The sequence below is a fragment of the Cydia pomonella genome, chromosome 4 (assembly GCF_033807575.1).
Source record: "Cydia pomonella isolate Wapato2018A chromosome 4, ilCydPomo1, whole genome shotgun sequence".
Classification (NCBI taxonomy): Eukaryota; Metazoa; Arthropoda; class Insecta; order Lepidoptera; family Tortricidae; genus Cydia; species Cydia pomonella.
Genome location: NC_084706.1, coordinates 19589167 through 19609593, shown reverse-complemented (window position 1 = coordinate 19609593; position 20427 = coordinate 19589167). Strand labels below are relative to the sequence as shown.

At 35.7% G+C, this 20427-nt stretch overlaps 1 protein-coding gene across 1 annotated transcript in view; it reads right to left on the bottom strand.

The window, feature by feature from the left end:
- Positions 1-20427, bottom strand: part of LOC133517437 (protein O-mannosyl-transferase TMTC1-like) — a 197175-nt gene that overhangs the window by 5853 nt on the left and 170895 nt on the right. The window contains exons 3-11 of the mRNA XM_061850755.1: positions 14441-14618; positions 9397-9470; positions 8976-9113; positions 6116-6292; positions 4404-4593; positions 3262-3377; positions 2766-2930; positions 952-1065; positions 147-290 (exon numbers count right to left, since the gene is read on the bottom strand). Of these exons, the coding sequence (XP_061706739.1) occupies positions 147-290; positions 952-1065; positions 2766-2930; positions 3262-3377; positions 4404-4593; positions 6116-6292; positions 8976-9113; positions 9397-9470; positions 14441-14618 (1296 nt within the window). The remainder of the gene's footprint in view (positions 1-146; positions 291-951; positions 1066-2765; positions 2931-3261; positions 3378-4403; positions 4594-6115; positions 6293-8975; positions 9114-9396; positions 9471-14440; positions 14619-20427) is intronic.

The following is a 20427-nucleotide window of genomic DNA, read 5'->3' as shown; positions in this document are numbered from 1 at the left end:
CGTTTTCTCTTTTTGTATTGACGAGTACCTACGGCGGTATACTTCCCTCTTAAAGGACATGTATCATGAAGTCTCGAGAATGTTAGCTGCAACTCTACTGGCTGCATTATTAGATATCTATGTACTTGTTTTTAAGCTGTACTTACTTATGCAGCTTTGCAAGGTTGTAGTGTGCGTTCACGTGTCGCCAATTGTACTTGATCGCTTGAAGGAAGTGTTGTTTAGCGTTGTCGCTGTTGATCAATATCGTGCCAATGTTGTTGTGAGCGCTCGCGTACGATGGCCAAAGCCTACAATGTAAGAAGTAGAACATTTCATTTTGAAATTAAAGGTTTATATTACTAAATAAGAAATATAGAAACAAAGGACCGTTTAAAATAATATGATCCCATCAAAAACATTACATGCAAGTCTCGCATCGCAGTTCTATTGCAAAAAAGTTTTTAGATGTAATGTGAAACCGAATTATAATAGTCAGTGCCAGGGGGTGTTAAAAGTAGTTAAAACCGTATGAATATAGATATCTTTATATTTTTAACTTTAAACTGTATTAAAGTTGATGCACATACTTCAATGGGACCAATCTGTTTCTCCTCTTCACCATAGTCAAGTGAAAGAGCGGTCATCGCAAACGTTTTAGGTATTAATGAGGTTGTAAGCCTAGTTTATGTCCATAAACTATTCTCTAATCTCCATAATCTAAATGAATTGCAAGTTTAGTCAGACTTTTTATTATTATTTTGTATTTAGTTTCTTTTTCACAATATAATTTGTCCATTTGCGCAATAATATATGTATTTATTGTGATTCGTTTTAAGTAGGCCTAAAATCGATGGTCTCCTTTACTAACTTTCCTCTGTTAAAATAATAGTTAAGTAAAATAAAAGGAGACAGTAATTAGTTCGTTGAAACGATCAGTAGAACCAATTACATTAAGACGAACTAGTTTACCTGATAGCTTCTTTGTAATGTTGGATAGCCGCTTCATACTGCTCATTCTCTCTGAGAACGTTGCCGTAGTTGTAGTGTAGCTTGGCGTTTTGTGGCAAAGTTACCAAATCAGCCCTGAAGCAAACAAAACACACTGTTACTTTTGTCATGTTATGATGAATTACGAAACGATACATTTTAAATCTAATCCCATCTGTTTTCAACGCTCATAAGTCATTAAACCTTAATTCATTGAACGTCTGTGGCCGGCTTTAATTCCCTCGTAAAATGCGTGAAACGTCTTTACGAACGTGTATAGGCGGCATTAGCAATATTATTTTTATCGGCACTAAAACGTAGGTTCAACGTGGAAGCCGTAAATACGTTATGTTTTCAATTTCGTGAAATTTATAGGGAATACTACAGATGGAATTATTTGTATTACATTATTAAGGTAAGAGGATTATTGACTCCACTTTTATAAAAGTTTTGTAAATACATATTTATTAATACAATAAATTACATTTTTTACGACAAATGAAAATCATCAAAGATAACTATTTTTATTATAACCTTACATTAAATAATCAGATTTTAGTCCGTTAGTTAGCCATTACGAGAAGGAATACAAGTTTTGTATGTAAGTATGGTTGTTGTCTGGGAGAAATTGCTATTAAAAGATAAGACCTTCTTTTTCTTAATTTTTTTCTATGTATTAAGTGTGTTATTTATCTTCTATATTACTTATTACCATTAAGGAATAAAGAATACTGTGTTCTGTGTATGGTATGTATGTATGTGGGTAAATACGAGTATGTATGCGCCGCCGCCGTGTATTCCACTTCTGTTTTTGAGACAAAAAGGAAAAAGTATTTTACGAAAAAAATCTTGATTAAAGTTTTTCAAACATTTTGCTTATATTTTACATAACAAAACAAACTTTCCCAATTGGACATCTTAATAAAATGAAACAGTAATTAATTTACACTATGTGGTCATATTTCTAAAAAAATCTTATGGTAATTATATTTTGCTTAGTTTTTTTTGTCAGAATGTTAATCGTTGATAATTTAGTAACAAATATTCACAACATAACTGCCTGAACCCAAATTAAACCAGCAATTTGATTCGTCATCTGTTATTTTAATCCACCGTCAGCTGCTGATAAGTATTTGGTATTAAGCTCTTTATACCTATATCCCCAATTTGGTAAAATAATCTAGTGTCATTCATTTGAAAGGGTCTCATGTTGTCAGGATAGCTGACAGGTAGCCGAATGGAGTGTTTATTTCAAAATGAATTTATTTACTGGAAATGATTGCATATAGATCTCCTTATCTAAAATTGAAACGGCGGGATTTTGAGCATCTCTGGTTAACCCGCAGCCAAATAACACTAAACCCTACTCATAGTGTTGTGTTCCTGCCGGTGAGTAAGGTTGCCAGAGCTCAACGAGGGGGGGCGGGTTTTTAGGGTAGGCAACGCGCATGTAATTCCACTGGAGTTGCAGGCGTACATAGGCTACGGAGACTGCTTACCATCATCGGTCGTATGCTTGTTTGCCACCGACGTAGTATAAGTCAATAGATCTATTCATGAAGAGTTAGCATGATCCAACTTTAGACTCAATATTTTTAGTAATACCTGAATGCTTTTAAAATAATAAAAATATAATTGTAAGTGTATTTTTTTTTTAAATTGTGTATCAATGTCGCGCTTAAAATTGTTTATACATGGATGTTCAAAGTCAGGAGCGAATCATTGAGAATTATTAAGTTAATCAGCTGTGGAAATCTTTACATAAACAATGTCGGGGGCATTGAACTTGAACCAACCTCAACAGCGTAGCTCGGTCCCGCCAGTCCGCGTTTCGCCTGTAAGTTTTCGCCACACTGCTGGCAGCTAACACAGCCAAGCCCACCACGAGGAACATCTTCGCTCCTGGTTTCGAGGTCCAAATGAGCTGCGCGCCGTAGGCTGTTATAATCACGCTTCCAACACTGAGACAAAAAAAAACTTTTTAATCGTTACTCAATAAGCAACGCACAAGCGGCGCGACGGCCCAACGGCATTCGGAGATCGCCCACGTAGGACACTTCCATAGATATCAAAGGATTGAATTCACCCGCGCCGCGCCGCTTTGCGTTCGCGAGTTATTCGCTCACGTAAGACACTGACTTACAAACCGGATTTGGTTAAAAACAAATGTTCCTGGGAAATTATATTGGTCTGAATGCCGACAAAAGACTGGTTCTAGGTTCTTGTCAAAGAATTTTGAGATGAGATTCTGGATAAAATGTGTTCTTATGTCGATATCTACAAAAAACATACCTTGGAATGTACAAAACTCGCTCAGCAATAACAAATCCGACAGTGACGAGCATGTTGCTGGCTGGCACGAAAGATATCACCAGAACCAGCAGTCCGATCACGGCTGGTGTATGCTTCTGGACATAAGAAAAATAATTAAAATAGTATCAGAATTATTAGGTAGGTATATTGAGTGATTACGGACCATGCAATTATGTATATATTCTAGATATTTCCACGACTTTTTTGTTTTAGTTCTTTAGGTAGCAGGCTTAATTTGTAAGTTGTTGGAATCCTTAATTCAGTTTAATCGATCCTTTAGGATTGTTAGGGTTCCGTAGGCAAAATGGCAAAAACTTTACTTTCTGCATGTCCGTCTGTCTGTCTATCCGTCACTCAGAAAATTATAAGGTACATTTGAATGACTGGAACATAGGTGTATTTTGTAAGTCGATATGAAGTTTAGAACCTAAAGGTAAAAATATATATATTTTTAACAGGGGCACTCTATACATGTGACTAAAAGTGGAAATAAGTATTTAGTAAAATATCAACGTGGTAGGTCTTTAAAAACAAAGTCAAGGTTTCATAAAAAAAGTTTTTTGATTAAGTGAGTACTATTTACAATGACCGCTTCTAAATGCGAAAATAATGTGTCCCACAGATAGCTGTTTCGGTACCCAATCTATGTGAAAAATTCTATGCTAGACCTATACTTCACTCACGTTACTTTTTATTTTATATATGAAATCTATTTTGGTGTATGATTTAATTTAAATTCATTTATATACAATTAAATTTATTTCAATCTACACGAATTTATAATTATGATTGTCAATATTTTATACAACATCAATATAATTTTATGTATCATTGTAATATAAAAATATTTACTTAGTTACATGTAAACATTTTTATAAATAAAAGGTAAAATTATATGCACGCATACAATTAACATTTACATTTCAAATCAAATTTAAATCTATTTTTTATTGAGTAGGTTTAAAAAAAAATTTTCTCACCAAACAATGTCTATGGACATATCGTTTTAAAAGTATATGGGGTAGGCCACCTCTATGTTTCATATTGGTCTATTACAAAACTTATCTAGTGAACTATGTAATATCTTGCACAGTATATTATAGTCTTAAGTAGCATGCTACCTGCATATCCGCTGCACACCGATAGCACAACAACAGAATGGCTACCAAGGCGGCGCAGGAGAGCAGGTTGCGCGGGTCCCAGGCGCTGGTGATGATGGGCACGGAACTCATCTGCCAGTCATGGCTCAGGGTCCAGGGACACAGCAGCAGCCACCAGTTGAAAGCGGCCAGGTAGCAGAATGTCATGAGCCTAAACAAGAACAAATACGAGTAGTACTTTACTCCGAACAGAGCTTTTTACATACTAGTTAATTTCCTTTGCCTTCAAACCGACATTCCTGATGTTAGAACTAGTAGTGGTGGTTCGTCGACGGTGGTGCACCGAAAAATCAGGATTGGCCATCAGAATTACACAGTCTGACGTCCAACGTTCAACATCTTCAGCATCTCCTGAGGATGCCTCGTAGGCGAAACACATGTCGAGTATTGTACTTTTGGTGGTGGGTTGTTATATTTATTTGCGTATTTATTTTTACGGTGGGAGGATGGGAACATTAATTGCTTGTAAAAATACGCATTAAGTAAATATAACGGGTTACCACTGATTGATAAGCAAGTTATCTTTTCGCGGGTAGCAAAGTAATATATTTTGTTTACTAATCTTCTACTTTATTTAATGATTCTATTCATTAAGTTTTGAAGCGTAATTTGCATTTTAAGGTTTAAAAGATTCAGTATGTTTATGAATTAAAATGAAATGATGCGAACAACCGACTTCATTTTGCCAATCAGATGCTCTAAACTCATTTCGAAAAGGAGTGATAACAAATGGCCACCACGCAGCCCCGATCTCTATCCGTGTATTTTTTTTGTGTAGGGTTACCTCAAATCTGTAGTCTATGATAATAATTCGAACCGTTTAGAGCTGCTCAAAATGAAAATTATTCGGAATATCACCAATACCCCGAATATGGCGAATGTTTAAAAAAAAAACAGAATTTTAAAGCGACTTTGCCTTCAAAAGTGCCAGGAAACTCAGGGTGGCCAATATACATATTGTTTTTAAGTCATAAAATTCCCATTATTTGTAGTTTTTATAAGTAGTAGTAGTACGTTTGGTGTTTTTTTTTAATTCAATTTCCAAACTGCCCTTGTGGCCCAACCTGTAGGTATAAACATGCTATTTTAAAATTGAAATATATAAGTATTAGTTAATCGATGTAATTAGTTATCGCCAACACATCTATTTATAATTATAATACCGTGCAATAAGTTACAATAATTTGTTAGTTATGTACTATTAAATGGTTGATGTTAGTTGAGAAATTTCAGTCGATAGAATGGGCCACGAGTTGATGCATACGTACCATCGCTGGCCAACTACCTTAGATGTGCGGACGATAAACCGACACCGCGGCCAGCCCATCGCTATCCCGCCGCGCCCTAAGCCGTCCGACACCACTACCCTCTCTACACGCTGGCCCATCTTAGTGGGCCAGTATGATGGCCCATCGTGTAGAGCAGCCATAAAATAGACTCTTTTTGCGTCCCTGACTCCTAGAACCTTTGAGGTATCTGTGTTTTGTTAACCTTATTATAATGTCTATACGAAAATTAGAGTTCGTCTAACCTAACTCTGTATCAACTTTCACAGAACAAAGTGTGTGAATTTTGACATTTACCATGAAATTGCCACATTTGAGCATTACAAATGTCATACAGAGTTAGCTAGAGCTACTATAGTTTTCATAAAAACATAAGATTGTACCTACCTAGCAAAGAAGTTAGGATGAAACGCCGCCGGGTTATCCTGATTGGAGAAAGTCGGTAGGGTTCCCTGCAGCAACGCCAGCCGAAAGGAAATCAGGAGTGCCATGGCCAAAATCATCTTCACCGTTCGCATTGTCAGCTTTGTGCACTTGCTCTCCATCTTCAGGGAACTTATTGATCTACAGGAAAATCCAATTCCGTTTATAGAATGACAGATGTCTATAGTCGTCGAAATGGGGGTAGATATAAATCTTATGAAAATTACAGTCGACAAAACGAATTATAGTAATATAAGTAGCTTCGTTGACTGTGATTTTTTTATTCTATTCGTCGACTGTAATGGCTGAATTAAGATTTCGTATACCAAACTCTACTATAAGATTCATTTCGATACGCTGTAGTCAACTATAAAAAAAATTGACCAATCACATGCCGCCGCGCTCTCATAAAAAAAACTTAATACTCTACTGAGATACTTACCAATTTTCATTAATTATTTAGGTTTTTTAGTAAAAGAATATTATTTTAGATGACTCGTAGAAAAACTATTGTATACAATAGTGATATAATCAAGCTTTTCAATCTAGTACAGTCAGCGTCAAATACTTTGTAGCAACCAAAGTAGCCAAATAGTTCGGTACACCATATATTTAGTATGGTGTACCGAACTATTTGGCCACTTTGACTGCTAAGAAGTATTTGACGCTGACTGTACCTTACTAAGGCAACTCAGCCAGCTTCGTTGTCTAAGCACGATACTCGACTGAAAAGCTCTCTATTATATCACGATTGTATAAAATACTATTTGAAAAGTTTATGTACAGTCAGCGTCAAATACTTTGTAGCAGTCAAAGTGGCCAAATAGTTCGGTACACCATACTAAATATATGGTGTACCGAACTATATGGCTACTTTGGTTGCTACAAAGTATTTGACGCTGACTGTACCATGTGACTTAGAGGTGGGCGCCGTGCCAGCAGTTTGAAAAATTCGCGCCAAGAAGCTTGGTGAAATCAAATTTTGCTATCAATTTGGCTATTTTATTAAAGATAAAAATATTTTATTATTTCAGTAGGCATATTTCATACCGAATTAATGATATTTTAAATACAACCTCGGACGAAGGTAATAATTATCATGCTAATAATCGAATGCTAGAAAGGTGAGGTGCGAGATTTAAAAACTTGATTATATCACTATTGTATACAATACTTTTTCTATGAGTCATCTAAAATAATTCTTTTTTACTACAAAATCTAAATAATTAATGAAGTTTGGTAAGCATCTCAGTAGACATAAATGCGCGACTCCCGCCCTGCGACTCGTGCTCGTTTAGTCTTTTCTATGGGACCGCGGCGGCACGTGATTGGTCAATGATTTTTTTTTTCAGTTGACTACAGCGTATCAAAATGAATCTAATAGTTAAGTGGGCGCCGATACATGAAAAGTACGCAATTATAGTTTGGTATACGAAATCTTAATTCAACTATTACAGTCGACGAGTCGAAAATTTTTATACAATCGTTATAACGACCGTATTTACAGCAGCGCATGTATAATTTAAAGCTTATATTTTCGTTGATGCCCATTGAACAGTAAAAGCTTCAAAGAGACAGCCATATATTATTAAACAAAAGGAACGGCGGTCAGCAGAGCTGTCCGTTTTGCAATAAAACTGCTCGATAAAAATATTTATTCACATTCTAACATCTTTATCAATTCAGGGTGCAGTTTGAATGCTAGGTTCTCTTCGGATATTTACTAATACTTTAAAAGCAACCGTTTGCCAAACGTTCTTGTTTTACGTTCATTCTATAAATAAAATAAGGAGTTTCATGTCAGATCATTTTATATTAAGTCTCTGGGTGTTTCTAGTGTTCAGTCGCTATCAGATAATCTTGGAGCGGTCAAGGTGCTCAAAAATATTTGAACAAGCACTTTAACGCCTTGGCAACAGAGGCGTGTTCAGATATCTATAAACGCCTTGGCGGTTCCGATATGTATCTGATTGCGACTGTATCATAGAAATTTGTTTATTTATCATATTTTAAACGTACCTATAATAACAGGTTTGTTTGGCTAGAGTTGGATCAGGCTAAATCTGGACATTTTCAAAGGCAAAGTGTGGAATGTCATCATAAATATGATGCGACCACGATACCGCCGCTGATCTGTCGTATCATATAAATATGTTAAAAGCAAGTAAACACTGCATCGCAGATGGTTGCAGAAACAATTTATAAAATGCTGACATCACATAACACACACCGTAGTACACCGTGGGCTGGTAAAACTCGACAGATTTTAACCACGCATTCCTGAGGTCATGAGGAGCAAAAAATTTTATATAAGTTTTGGGAAAATTCGGCAAAAAAACAAAATTTTATCAGACAAAAAAAAATTTTTTTTGCTTTTTCTTCATACGACACGTTATTTCTTCTTACATCTTGGCGAAAAGAAAACTAATTAGTTACAACGAATAACTAAAGTTTTTTTATTTACACAAAAAATTGCGAGTTTCTTATAAAACTTAAATGTCTGCCAACAGGTATATCTAAACCAATTCACATAGTGGCAGCGTCGCAGCCAAAAATGCGTTTTCACTAAGTTATTACAGAAACAATTTTTTACAAAAATTGACATTATCTCTAAAACAAGACCGATTTCAGGAAATTTTGTATCACATTTTAGTCTCTAAATGCGGTCAAGAATACACCTTTAAAATCTGTCGGGTTTTATCAGCCCACGGTGTATAATATGTGCAAGAGGCAAAATTTGGGTAGGTAGTACTATTATTTATTCTATGATAATGACGTAAAAATCGTGAAAGTTTAAATTGACCTGTATGAGTAAAGTACTTACTTCTTCATAAACGGCCAACACTTGTAGATGTCAAACGCCAGGTTAATCATGAGAACGGTGACTCCGGTTTCCTTGGCTAGCATACTCAACGCCCCAAGCATTATGCTTAGCCATACGCATTTCTTGTTTGTCGATGGTCTGTAAACAGGGGATGGCGTTAGATATAAAATTATTCTTTTAGTCATTCCTAGAGAGGCTAGGTCTTAATTTTGACGACCGGTCTGGCCTAGTGGATAGTGTCCCTGCCTATTAAGCCGATGGTCCAGGGTTCGAATCCCGGTAAGGGCTTTTGTTTGTGTGATGAGCACAGATATTTCGTAGGTGCTTCTCGCTACAAACTCGTAGCGTAGTGAAGCTCGTGCTGGCAGTAAATGGGAAAAAAATTATTCGTTATACGTGAAGCTGAATTGAACATAAATACCTGTGATAGAGTAGAAGCGACCCAAGGAAGAGTATGCAAGCTAACACGTCAGCTCTGCCCACTACACCAGTCACCTGTAGACAAAATAATGTATCCTAATAAAGAAATATTAAATACATTATTAATGCATTTTTATCAATGAATTAAACCAACGGATATGAATATTAATTATAATGGGAATATAATAGAGACTGTAGGAGTGACCAAATTTCTAGGATTGCTCATTAATAGCCAACTTACCTGGAAATTTCACATAAATGACGTTTGTAAAAAAATAAGTAAGTCAGCGTTTGCTCTATGTAAGCTTTCCAAAATATTGCTGCTTATCATGGACTTGTCGCAACAATACTAAGATATGGAGTAATCTTTTAGTGCAATGCAGCTGATAAAGACGCAGTAATTAAGGCCCAAAAAAGATGTGTACGAGCGATGTGTAACCTAAAAATCATGGATAGTTATATCCCGTATTTTAGATCACTGAATATCTTGGAAATTGCTGTTTTTGTGAAATGTAATCCAAACCTTTTTGATGACACACGAAAGCTCCCTACGATCTTAATATAAACATGAATTATGCCATAAAGTGTGCAAAACAGCCACGGTGCGCAAAACTGTACTAGGAATGGCACCTCAAATATATAATAAAATTCCAAACACTATTAAAGAACTTAATATTGCACATTATAAGAAAACATTGAAATCACTGCTAAGTCAAAAATGTTATTATAGTGTACAGTAGTTCTTGAATGATAATGATTTATACCTTAATTTTCTTATATTGACATTATTTGTATCATGCTCTCTTTAAAATTTTCGTTGTTGACATCATTTAATATTTATTTATAAGGGCAAAGTCGATAATTAGGTAGAATCATAGTAGTCTCATTCGATATTTAATAACACCATTAGAGTAATAAGAATAGACATATGTATAAACAATAAGGTAAGAGTGAGTTGGCGCTTTACAAATAAAAGACACTTCCAATATGTCGTTGTTTCAATAACCAAGATGATGATGACATATTTATTTTAATTGTTATTGTGAATTATTCTTCTATTGTAATTTATTATTTTGCTTTTGATCTATGATAAAGCATGTACTTTAGATCTATGCACGTGTAATTAAGTATATATATGAACAAACTCGTACACCCACCGGCAAAACATAGTGATTGTAATATGCTTTATTTTTTTAAGACCAATACTATGTACCTATGTTTAACGAATAAATGCATTCTGATTCTGATTGTTTAAGGACCCAGTACAAGGGTGAACGCTCCTTCCATTTTTTTATGTCTCTATCATGTGTGACCTGTCTCCATGGAAATAATATTTTTATTTCTCATGCTCTGAAAATGGGTCATTGTTGTTCTCTGAAGTGTGCAGAAAGTGATAGTCAAGTCCAGTCTGGGGCGCCAAGACAGAAGTGAGTGCCTTTCATCCCTTGGTTAACAATCTATTCCATATAGGTAGGCGCATGAGCCGCATTCATCGTATCCTGGAGCCGATGGAATCGCACGCGTCACAGACGCGAACACGTCCAAGGGTTTCATCCGTCGTGCCATTTGCCGTCAAATCTCTGGCCGCTACCTAACGATGAGCGTGAAGAACTAATAGTTTCCGAGGGGGAAAGATGTCTATGCTCACCCTTACCTAGCTACTGGATGAGAGAGGGGTCAGACGCGCAGGAGGAGTACATATGACTTTTGGCATATCGTGCCGTAGAGGGATGGCCATCTACGGCACGATCAAGCGTTGCCTACTTAAATATTTAATATTCCAAATTATGTTTTATATGTATATACTCATTTGTGGAAGCGGATTATACCGTATATATTCAAAACCGTCTACTTTATTGAAGAGCACCGAATCATCAAACATTGGGTATTACTGTTGTAAGGAAAGAGAGGCATTTTCTCACGAGATAGTTGCCTAGGAATGAACCAAATTAGCTTAGTCAAGTCATTAGTATTGCGATACAACGAGGAAATGCCGCCAGCATCTTTGGTACAATGCCTCAAGGGCCTATTTTAGATATAAGCTAGTTATAGTAATCATCTGTATATATCCATTATGTATATTGTTATTATCAATAAATAAAAAAAGCTTAGTCAAATAAATGTGTATATTAAATTTACATATTATTGTAAATGAACACATAAACCAACAGCCCCTACCCGTTTTGTTATATAAATAACTAAGAAATAAAGTGTGTCAAATGATATTACACGGATCCTTTTACAATTGCTTGATTGGTAAAGTTGGCTTTTGTTTTCAAACAACAACATTTTTATAAGGGTTGTTTGCCTTGAACAAGCTACATAACGAGTAAAACGTTATATTATACGAGTAAGTACTGTTAGGTAAAATCAAAACAATTTGTTTATAGGTCACTTGAACCTGGCCGCTGCTTTATAAGTACCATCGAAGTTACGCTCTCATTTTAAAACAACATTCTAGAATAACATAAAATTTTACATGAACATTCAAGTACGAGTATCATATATTTTTGTATTTTATTTCAAAGAGAGTGTATTATAATTCCTAGCAACGATCACTACTACCTGACAGATATACATATAGGTCAATACCTATCAATTATACTGGGCTCGATATTGTCATTCCCAGTATTTTAAATGTGTTTTTTTTTTATTCGTGTATTTATATCGTGATTTGTTATTGATTTACGCTTGTAGTAATGTACAAGCAAACTGTTATTCTTCACGCTCATCATTAGGTAGCGAGCAGAAATATGTGACGGCACTGTGGATGAGCCTCCGTCTTGATAATTGCGCAGATTATTTTAAAATAGTTTAAGAAAATTATTATTTAAATTATGATATCAAATAAATATTAGTTTCACGATAATAGTGGTTACCGTAGCTATTGTGGTGCTTCTTCTGGCAAGGTTACTCTAAACTATGACTACTACAACAATCGAGCTAGTTGCAGGTGCTCTGATCAAACCAGTCCTTTACGATGCGTCCTCTTTGACGGCCTCAACCCAACCCAAGTGTACAAGCCTGTCCTACATTTTCCATGTCCCCACCACTTACTAAAACTACCGAGTTGCCAACAGTAAATATAATGTTATTTTTCTCCAATATGCTCGGAAATGTTCACCTTATTGTAGCAAAATTAAGTACGGCGAGTTCTTCGTTATGGACAACCTCAAATAAAAAAAATTCAAACCATTATTGTCGTGGTTTAGCGGACGGGAAGTTATTACTGTATTGTTTTTGTACTTTTTAGAAACATATAATCACTAAGAAAAACGCAAACAGCCAATTAATATAGCCGCGGGCTGCGTCTACACGACGGACGCAATCAGCATAATTTCAAGCTATAGGATAGAGTCGTGTAAGACCGTCGTGTATGATCGTGCAAATACTGCTTAATAAAATCAAAGACTATATAACTTTTTTTTTTAAGATCTCATACAGCTTATATTGCACAATTATATTGAATGAGCGAATATTTGAATGGTACTGAATAGCAGAATAGTTGTGCCTTTAACTTTAAAAAAATAATTAAAGAGGGAAATTGTTTTTGACGTTTTTGATGTGAAGGTTCTATTTGAGTGCTGGTTGATGCTTCAATTATGATTATTTTACCTGATTTCCTGGCATGTTTGGAGAAAAGCACTATATATGCCTCGGCAGGAACAGCAATTCGTGGATTCGTCTTCTTTGTCGGACTCCGCTTCGCGTCCTTCTTCTTCCTCGCGTTGTCCCGGTATTTTGCCACGGCTCATGGGAGCCTGGGGTCCCCTTAGCAACTAATCCCGAGAATTGGCGTAGTTTTTACAAAAGCGACTGCCATCCTACCTTCCAACCCAGAGGGTAAACTAGGCCTTATTGGGATAAGTGCGGTTTCCTCACAATGTTTTCCTTCACCGAAAAGTGACTGGCAAATGATACTTCGCACATAAGTTCCGAAAAACTCATTGGTACGAGCCGGGGTTTGAACCCGCAACCTCTGGATTGCAAGTCGCATGCTGTTACCGCTAGGCCACCAGCGCTTGGACTCCGCTTCGCGTCGTCCGACAAAATGGAAACTCATCCACGAATTGCCCTTTCCCGGCCTCTGCAATAATGTACTATTCCCAACTACCCCAGTATTAATCGGCGTAACATAATAATGTTGCCACAGTATAATTATTATTTAACTGCTATCTTAAATGTAAACATAAATACATAAAATGACACTAGCTACATATTGTGCGATTCAAATTCGTATAATGGACGTTGCGTTTAACCTTTCGTAAACAAGAAATTCATAACACACCAGACCATAGCTAAAGGTCTGTCTCTGTTAAATGATAAATGAGCGAGGGGGACGGTAGATGTAAAAACGCTCTTTGTTTCCATGAATATGAAATTTTATTTCCCTCCTGACGTTTGTTTATTCTAAAAGTCGTGTTATTGCCATTCTTATGGCTGTAATGAATCTCAGGTCGTTTATGGACTTATAAACGGAGAGCCAGCTTCGAAAAATGGTATAATGACACCCTCAAACATAACTAGACAGTTTGCTATAATGTTCATTGGCGGAGATCAAAGAATGCAGGTTTTTGTTTTAGAAAATTGTTCAACATTTTTGTTATTAATAAAAGCATATAGGATTGGCTATTAGTACTATTCACGTACTTTGGCATTCCTTTTTCCAACAGTAAAGTTTTGCTGTCCTGTCACTCCGACCGCCGCCGTTGATCCGCTGCCATACGCACGAAACTTGTGATAAGGATAATATAGCAAACTAACTTAGTTTCGTTGTTCCCACAGTCATACACCATTTTCCGAGAGTAACTCTTAGTTAAATGGTTTGCTCAAGAGCAAGTGCTTAGTTCTTGAAGTTACTAGCGTACTAGTGACCGCAATTTTATTCGTACCTAAAAATATAACTTAAAACCTATTACAATAGTTTCTCGTATAATTTGAACGAGAGGTCATATATTTTTTGTTATTATCTTAGGTACAACTATTATTTACATTCCTGCGAAAAATACAAAAACTAGTAATGATCAAGTGGCGTATATTCTCACCGCTTCAGTATGCACAGGATGGACAGCGAACAGCAGTGCCGCAAGCAACGCAAACGGGCGCTGCAGTCGCGCGACTGTGAGGCAAGTGCGCGTGACTAACGCGCAACAGATCGCGTGCAGCGCTACGTTACAAGCGTGGTACCACCAAGGCTCGAGACCGGAGAGCGCGTGGTTTAGTCTGAAACAACACAAAAAGAAAATTAATAAAATAAAATAAATCCGACAGCGATAAATTATATAATATACAGGTATATATCCTAAATGGTCATTCAGAATGGAAATCGATTAATGAAAACTCTATATCATGTTCAAATCCCTACAAAATTATACGACTGATGGAGATATGATAATAAATATATATATAAGATCACTTCACTTAAAAAAAAATTTTTTTTTGCTTGTTTCATATCCAACCCATATAACTGTGAGCGAAATGCACTGATACTAGTTTAAAATCAATCTAAAATTGATTTTTGAACTTTTTTAGTCACGTTGTGCATTTTTTTGAGAATAGTAGTTTAGGTGACTGCTACATAATAAGAAGCATTAAAATACACGAGTGTTTTAATGCCTAATTATGTACAGTTACATACACTATTTTATCAACACACATATTATGAACTTTCTATGAAATATTCACTAACCCAAATTACAGCCTCCGTTAGGGCATCGTTGCCAAATCGTTGCTCTCTTAGCGGAACTCGCGGATATGTGGTGGCGTCAACGAAATATCACTTACACACACGAAAAAACAACAAAATATATTCATTTTATACTTAAAACTAATTAAAAAACGAAAACTTTTTACCCATGTAGTAATTTTTTAAATTCAGAGACAAACTAGAGTCGGGGGCCTATTTCCGTATCATTCGATACAAACTAACATGCGAGATATGTCAAAATTGTATGCAATTGACATTTCATTTCGAACAAAAAGGCAGGCATCTCGACTGATATTAGAATAGAGGTCAAATGGAATTGCTTTTTTTTAGAGATGTTCCAAATTTGAAGTCATAATTAAATCGATTTTTAATGTAGTTATGAAGCGATTACAACATCATCACAGATAAGAAATTTGTTGTAACAAAACAGTTTATCGTAATGTTGGCCATTATTTACGGATTTTGGAGGCATCATAGAGGGTTTATGATATGTGTGTAGATAAAATAATAAACCATTTAACTCGCCACACTGTCACCGTTCCCGTAACCGACACCTCTTGAAGTGGAAACTTCTTCAGGCATGTTGGGCATTTTTTGAGATGGGAAAAAAACAATTGAACTCGCGATACTGTTACCGTTACCGTAACCGACATCTCTTATAGTGAAAACTTATTTTTAAAAAGTTTTACTACAGTTTACATAGGTACTCGTATTTAAAATGAGTCGCTGTTGTAACATGTTGCCTTTGTATATACTAGTACAAGGGTTAAGGCAAAATGGAATATTCCTAAGTGACTTTTGAATAAAATATGGAGGCCTTAATTATCTTTCTAGATAGTCATAAAATAACACGTGAGTACAAAAAGCCTTGACCTCCCAATCGATGTACTTAACGATAGCCGAAAAATTCATTTTAATTTATTAGTTGTTCCTACACATTTGTTTCGTGTCATTAAAAGCAAGGACTATTTACACACAGAAAAACTTACTGTTGTGTGTTTACATTGTAAGTAAATGTTCAATACGGTACAGGACTACAAGCAGAACAGTAAAGAAATAAACAATATATTATTACGCCGCGTGCTATCATTGGAATTATTGAAATGTTTTTATGTTCATATGTATCGCTGCAAAATAGTTTTACTTATTTGTGTAATAGTACTTATTTGTATATATATACCTATATTTGATTATAATTACGTATTATATATTATATCGTCGCACTTTATGCACAACACTCATTTTACCAAACCTCCAGTGGGACTATTATGTTGAATTTTAGAAGATAGTTCCAGAATATTGATTTGAGGATAGGGACAGGGACAGGTGGCGTTCTCTCGTTTTGGAGGCCAAGACCCTCTTTGGATCACTGCGCCACAATAGTTAGTTAGTTAGTTAGTTTCATTTCTGGAATGTTTTCAAGTTTGTAAACTACCTGTCAACACTTTTTCAAATATTGATGATAATTATGATGATAAATATTGATGATGATGACGACTGTCTGGCCTAGTGGATAGTAGCCCTGCATATGAAGCCGATGGTCCTGGGTTCAAATCCTGGTAAGGGCATTTATTCGTATGATGAGCATGGATATTTGTTCCTGAGTCATGGGTGTTTTCTATGTAAGTATTTATAAATATTTATATATTGTATATATCGTTGTCTAAGTACCCTTAACACAAGCTTTATTGAGCTTACTGTGGGATATAGTCAATTTGTGTAATAATGTCCTATTATATATAAAAATATAGTTAATAAAACTTTCTATCCTCGCTGTGCTTTTAGGAGTTCTAAATATTTCCACGCGATAGTTTTTGTCAGGCGCTTGTAAAGTGAGCATTCAGTAGGTACACACGTACACACCTATTGTAAGAAGAAGGATATTTTTCACGCTTCCTACCATACAAGCATCATTCTAATATTGAAAAAATCTTAACTCACAAAAACCGCCAACCAAAAAGCGTCATTTATACTAACAGCATCGTTCTGAGGTAAATTGTGGGGAAAAGGTTCTCACGTAGTCACTCACTGAGATTGCCGAGCGCGTCCGTATAGGAACCGTGTTGCTTCCATTTATCTGCGAGTTCAAAATAAATGTGGAAGCTGTCCTTTGTGCTCATGTGGGCTCAGCAAAGCAATAGATGTAGGACATTGTAGGACTTATATCGAATGGAGGAGATTAAAATGCATAAATAATAGTTGTTAAATTATATACCTAACATTTAAAAAAGTGATTCCATTTCGGTACAAGAGGATTATTTACACTCGAATTATTTCTTTAGAAGCTTCTAATTATTTATTCTTAATAGGAAAGGAAATACTTTTTTTGTATAAAAAAAAACTTGGGCCGACACTGGTGAACTGTGATTTTTTACAAAAAGGAAACCAGTGAAGGTTGTGCTGTTGGGTATTTGCAACAATTAACGGGATAAAGCATTGAGTCATTTTGCAAAAATAATCACAACCCGCCAGCTTTTTTTTTAACCATAGTTGGGAATTTGATGTTAACAAACGGTTATGGATAATAATGATCTGTCAACTGTCAACAGTAACATTTCTAATAGAAGAAATGTTACTTACTAAATATACCGCACTAGCCTCTTGAAAATGCTCTAACTCTCTTCTTCCTCAGCGAGTATGCGCCCACTGTTGGGTATACGCCTCTCCAAATCTCCTCCAAGCAGTCCGATTTGCTGCTTCTCTCCTCCAGAATGAGCCTACAATCCTCCCGTCTAGTTGGAGGTCTTTATCTGGTATTTTTGAATGATCAACGTTTTGCTAACTACTTTGTTTTAAAACCCAATTTTACACAACAGCTAGGTTACAAAGAATTGCAATAATAATTTTAATAAAAAACCGGTTAAGTGCGAGTTCGTTTTACTCGCGCGGCGAGGGTTCCGTACAAACTTTGAATTATCTCGTGTAACTATAAAGGCAAAAGACTTATGATCGGAAGTATCTATACTGAGCATAATTGTGTACAGCTTCATCTATCAATTCTATCAGCAAATTGTCTAACTAATTTGCACGATGTAATGCACGTATGTTGGTTTTTCGATGATAATTTTCTATCATGTTAACGGATCTCAAAAATTGTTCTTTTTTTTGAAAAAAGGTGTCTGTAATGTAATTTCATAGAAATTTCAATTGTGATAAACACACGTAAAGTTTTATATTAAAGGAAAAAATTGAAAAAGATACGCTTCCGAGACTCCGGTGTCGTTATAAGATGTAATCATCTTTCGGTAGATGTCGCTTTACGCCACCCCAAAGGCGTGTATACACAAGGGATGGAATGGAAAGATTTGCGAGATTCTGGTAGGCTTCCGTAGCCCAATTGGTTAAAAGCAAAGCACGGATTGCGGAGGTTGCGAGTTCAAGTCCTGCCGGAAGCGTAACTTTTTCCATTTTTTCCTTTAATATAAATTTTGGAGTATCGCTCGCAGACGTATCTACTTGTTAAAAAATTACACGTAAAGTTTTGAATTAAAAAAAAAAGTTACCAATATAGAGGTCTGATTATATTTTTCCTGTAAATATAGTAATGTTAATATAATGTAATAATTTTTCTTCGGTAAGCTTCGGAGAGAAGGGGAGGAATGGTATTTTTTTCACCTATTCCTCCATAAATCAACTTTTTTTCACAACGAAAAAAAAAGGAATATGTTGTTTTGGAATGTACAATTTCAGCTCTTTCACATTATACCCCACATGATTTAGTCACTAGACTTTGAAATTTTGCCCCCTCTTCATATTGGGCATTTTCCATAGTTATTAAAAAAATACTTTCAATGCCAACCAACCCACACAGTTAGTGCTGTTCATAACTAATCCAAATTTCAAATCGATAGCCTAAGGGGTTCTCGAGATATTTAGCGTTGTGAAAGACAGACGGACGAACAGAGTCGCACCATAAACCTTTTGTACCATTTTAGTACACAATCCTAATACTTGTGGCTCTGTGAGTTGCAGACCTCGCGTTAAGATTCATAAGCTTAAAAAATGTAAAAACCAAAAAATACCCACAATGGTCTTAAGTGCTATACACGCTTAAGTCCTTTATGCCAATTTTCACCATTTTAAACATTTTCCAAAAACTTAACTACTGAACCTGCTCACCAAATTTGACGAGTATCGGTTAAGAATTGCGCCCTGTATAGGAGAACCTCCGAACATACGAAAGCAGTTTGCCCGAGTCAAAACGGAGTCCTTCGCTACGCTTCAGTCAGTGATATGATAAAGTGCGATTTAAAAAATTATGCTTATCTCAATAAATGAATATTTACTACACAATTACACAACTACGCAATGCATACCTACTAATTAAAAACTTTTTCCTTAGTAGGCAATAATACACCATCATTTTATTTATTTCTACGAACTCTGATGAAAAGCGTCGTCTAACAAAACGTTGTCACGCGTATTACCCCGAAATTGTTCCGTGCGGGAAAATTGAACGAAAGATAAAACTTGTAGACCCGATGTTCAGAAAAACGACCGTCGCCAACACGCCCACCAAATTGGAACACCTTCTAATCAAAAGTTACACCACAAAATTGCAACAATATCGGGTTATGACTTATTTGAAACGTATTACTTTTTTCAGGGTTCCGTATTCCGTGTCCAAAAGGAGTCAATGGAACACCTTAGTGTTGTGTAGTATTAAATTTGTCTGTTTCAGTTTTAAAAGGTAAGGGGAAAATGATACCGGTCCATATATTTTATATTTTATAACATGCCAATATTTAATAATGATTTTATAATAAGATTAAGGTAATTGCGTGTTCAAAATAAATTGCAAAATTGAAATGTATTACATTAATTGTATTTTACGTTCTACAAGAACTGTAAAACTTAAAACATCTAAGTTGGCTTGATTAAAATATAAATACAAGCAATATAATAACGAATAATGTAGTCCAGCGTAAAATAACAAAACTGAAAAAACAAGACCTTCATTAAAATAATAAGTTGGTAGTTAGGTAGGTACATAGTAACAAAACGTGTGATGGTACAGAACCCTATACCAGGCGCACTACACTAGGTATCTGGGGGCCTACCGCGAAAACCGAAATTCGCAAATTGCGGGGATTTTTCTCTTTCACTATCTCTAAGAAGTAATTAGAGTGACAGAGAAAAATGAGAAACTTCGATTTTCGCGGTTATAGCCCTGCACTTGATTTTTTACATAAAAGCTGATAGAACCGCGTTTTAAGGTTATCTAGAAATAACAGGGATTATGTCACGGAATCAACCGCCATTTTACCAAGTTTATGTCTTCGGGGCCATAAGGTTTGATTGGTTCCTTGTATCTTTAGAAAAAGA